Below are 3,894 nucleotides of genomic sequence, written 5' to 3' on the forward strand. Positions count from 1 at the left end.
TCGAAGTTTGTGGCTGAGCACAAACAAACAGAGAGGGGGGAAGTTTGCTGTGAGCCTTTGAAACTGCTGTAATGAACAAGCTGTTCCGCACGATTTGAAAATAATCCGCGTGTCAGTGTCATCTTTCTTATGCAAAGTAGCTGTCTTTGAAGGCGGATCTTTTGGCAGGTTAGACCGGGACGGAGGCTCCGACCAGCTCACAGACGAGCGCTGCCACCAAACGCATCAGCTGCCTGTTTACGGGAAGAGCATAATCCTGCATTTCTGGGACACATTCAGTATCATCAGCGGGGATATTTATCTGACTGATTTTGCAGACTGATTTATTGTTTCGGGTGCCTTGTGAGGAACCACCCCCGCCGCATCAAGGACTGGAGGGAAATTATTTTTTTGTTGTTTTTCCAAGTTGTCGCACAAGGACTGAAATCGCAACTGCTGCACAGCTGCACAGGGCCGATAGTCCGGGGGAAAAAAAAGTGATATGAAACGTGAGAACGGACCAGTGAGTCTTTTGGAAACAAGTAGGAAACAAATCGGAGCACACAGCAGTTATCTTTTCCTCACTGTGGACTGATATGCAAGGCGCAAAAGACTGAGCAAGTAGCTACAGCACTTCAGCCACAAACTGAGCGCTTGAAAGCATGGACCTGAACGCACGCTGCATCCAGCGAGAAAACGGTTTCGGACCATCGCGGGAAATATGTTTTTATTAAACTCTCCGAGCCCAAAATGAGAAAACGATGGTCTCCTCACAGATAGTTGTGTAAGTTTTCTCCACATTGAGCCTACACACAAACACCATCCTGGTTTTATTGCAGACTTGTTAATAGAAGGAACTTGTGTGCTGTGGTGGTGAGCATTTGGCCGATTTTTTTTTTCTTTAAATCAAGAGGGGAGAATGTGTTCATCTGCTAAACTGAGCCTCATCTATATGCTGCTGGTCCTGTGGAGCGGAGGGGGTTCAGCTATTAGCTCGATAGACCCAGACTGGTCAGGAGAAGGGAGATGTCAACACATCAGCATCCCCCAGTGTAAAGACATTGGCTATAACATGACTCGCATGCCAAATCTTATGGGCCACGATGACCAAACAGAGGCAGCAATGAAGCTGCAGGAGTTTGCAACACTGATACAGTTTGGATGCCACAGCCATCTCAAATTTTTTCTGTGTTCGCTGTATGCCCCCATGTGCACAGAGCAGGTGTCCAACCCCATTCCAGCATGCAGAGTTATGTGTGAGCAGGTCAAGTTAAAATGTTCACCCATCTTGGAGCAGTTTAACTTCCCCTGGCCTGACTCCTTGGACTGCTCCCGGCTGCCGACCAAAAACGACCCAAACAACCTCTGCATGGAGGCGCCCAACAATGGCTCAGATGAGCCTCCCAAAGTCTCCCACACCCAGCCTCCAGATTTCAAGCCACAGCGGCCTCTGAGCGGGCAGGACCTGCAGCTCAAGGACAGCGGCAGCAAGCAGACGTGCAGCAACCCTGGCAAGTTCCACTTTGTGGAGAAGAGTGAGTCATGTGCCCCTAAATGCTACCCTAAAGTGGACGTGTACTGGAGTCAGGGAGACAAGCAGTTCTCTCTGGTGTGGATGGCCATCTGGTCCATCCTCTGCTTTGTCTCCAGCGCCTTCACCGTGCTCACTTTCCTCATAGACCCGCAGCGATTCAAGTACCCAGAGAGGCCGATCATCTTCCTCTCCATGTCCTACTGTGTTTACTCTGTGGGCTACCTCATCCGACTTTTTGTGGGAGCTGACAGAATAGCCTGTGACAGAGACAATGGAGTCCAGTATATTATTCAGGAGGGTCTGGAGAGCACCGGCTGCACTATTGTGTTCCTCATCCTGTATTATTTTGGCATGGCCAGCTCCCTCTGGTGGGTCATCTTGACCCTCACATGGTTCCTGGCTGCAGGGAAGAAGTGGGGTCACGAAGCCATCGAGGCCAACAGTAGCTACTTCCATCTGGCAGCGTGGGCCATCCCGGCCGTAAAGACCATCATGATCCTGGTGATGAGGAAGGTGGCGGGGGATGAGCTGACAGGCGTTTGCTACGTGGGCAGCATGGATGTGAAAGCTCTCACCGGCTTTGTGCTTATTCCTCTCTCCTGCTATCTTATTATTGGCACTTCTTTTCTGCTGTCTGGCTTTGTGGCCCTCTTCCACATCCGCAAGATCATGAAAACAGAGGGGGAAAACACAGACAAGCTCGAGAAGTTGATGGTTCGCATCGGGGTCTTCTCTGTGCTCTACACCGTCCCGGCCACCTGCGTCATCGCCTGCTATTTCTACGAGAGGCTGAACATGGACTACTGGCGCATCCTGGCAGGGGAGCAGAAGTGTGTGGACAGCAGCGGGCCGGAGTCAGACGAGTGTGTCATGAAGACTTCCATCCCCGCTGTTGAGATCTTCATGGTGAAGATCTTCATGCTGCTGGTGGTGGGCATCACTAGTGGCATGTGGATATGGACCTCAAAGACACTGCAGTCGTGGCAGAATGTGTTCAGCAGGAAGCTAAAGAAGAGGACGAGGAGAAAGGCTGCCAGTGTGTTCACCAGCAGCAGGCCTTACATCAAACCTCACCCATCTCTCAAAGGGCACGGTACTAAGTATGAGCCTACACGGCCTCCTCCAACATGTGTATGAGCTGGCTCTCTTTGTATAAACCCAAAAATACTTGTAAAGCCCTTACCTAAATGAGACTTTGTGTTAATCAGAGTGCCATCAAAAGAATCAAGGTTCATGTTTTATTTATGCAAACTGCATTGAAGATAATGCAATGTGTTTTTGTTTTGTTTTTTTGTTTTTTGTATCTTGAGCCATCTCATGCAACAAGAGCTGCCTTTGTTTGAGAAAAAAAAAATCTGCTACTCCTGGATTCACTTATCCTATTGAGGAACTTGGTAGAGAAAAAAAAATCGTATTGTTCCCAAGACAAAAAGAGTGGAATAAACCATTTGGATGTGCCATGGGGTTACTTGAATTATGTGCAATAGATGTTTTCCTTACAGGCAAAAGACACTTGTGTACTGTTAGTGACAGATTACAGACAATGAAAGGACCCCGGAGACAATGGAGGCAAATGGTCTGAGAGATGAGTGTTGTGTTTGGAGGCTTTTAAATAGAAATCGAGGCAGTGTCATATATGTTTGAACTGGAGTGAGAGCAGCTGTCGAAAAGCGCTCAAGACCTTACGAACTGCCTATTGTGAGGCAAATCCATGCCATAAATTAATCAAGCACTCATAATTGAAAAGTTATTTGTACATGCAGTCGAGTTTTCCATTCTTTTTTCTTTGCTGTTTTATAGCATAAGAGAATGTTTGTATATATTTCTAAAAAAAAAAAAAAAAGCTGAGATTTTATAGAAAAATTAATAAAACGTTCTAGTTTTAAATGTTTGTAAAGCGGGATTGTGTACTGCATCTGTGTTGTTATTCTCTCTGCTGGCGTGAGTCCTCCATCTTCATTCAGCAGCATAAAGCTTGTTTTGTTTTTTTCATTTTTTGCAATCACAACCTTCCTCATTATATGCAGAGAGTATACAGCGATCATTTTGGTACAACTTAAAAAAAATCAACATCTTGGTAGTCTTGTGAATGTGATGGTTTGTTAGAGCTGGATTTTAACAGTTCGTTCTTCATTCAGAGACAACATTGTTTACATGAATAATTTTTACTGTAGTAACAACTGACTGGTTTTATTAGTGGTTCAGATCAGCTCATAAATGATGCACACAAACTATATATCTCCTGCTATGGAAAAAAAACTGCACTTTTACATCTCATAAAAGATGAATATCTTACCTTGCTTATTAAGACATGTTGGTAGCCTAATCAGCAGGAAGCATAAATAGTGGCGTCTCTATTCTTGTTTTGAAATGTATATAAA

The 3,894-nt window shown here is 45.7% G+C and overlaps 1 protein-coding gene across 1 annotated transcript; it reads left to right on the top strand.

Moving 5' to 3' along the window:
- The first annotated feature begins 219 nt into the window (after positions 1–219).
- fzd10 (frizzled class receptor 10) lies at positions 220–3,410 on the top strand. Its single transcript, XM_041043123.1, has one exon. The coding sequence runs from the start codon at positions 899–901 to the stop codon at positions 2,648–2,650; it is 1,752 nt and encodes a 583-aa protein (XP_040899057.1). The 5' UTR covers positions 220–898; the 3' UTR covers positions 2,651–3,410.
- Positions 3,411–3,894: the final 484 nt, after the last annotated feature.

The sequence above is a fragment of the Toxotes jaculatrix genome, chromosome 7 (assembly GCF_017976425.1).
Source record: "Toxotes jaculatrix isolate fToxJac2 chromosome 7, fToxJac2.pri, whole genome shotgun sequence".
NCBI lineage: Eukaryota > Metazoa > Chordata > Actinopteri > Toxotidae > Toxotes > Toxotes jaculatrix.

What these genes read in the sequence shown, in the direction of transcription:
- fzd10 (XM_041043123.1), top strand. Translation starts at nt 899, where the DNA reads ATGTGTTCATCTGCTAAACTGAGCCTCATCTATATGCTGCTGGTCCTG.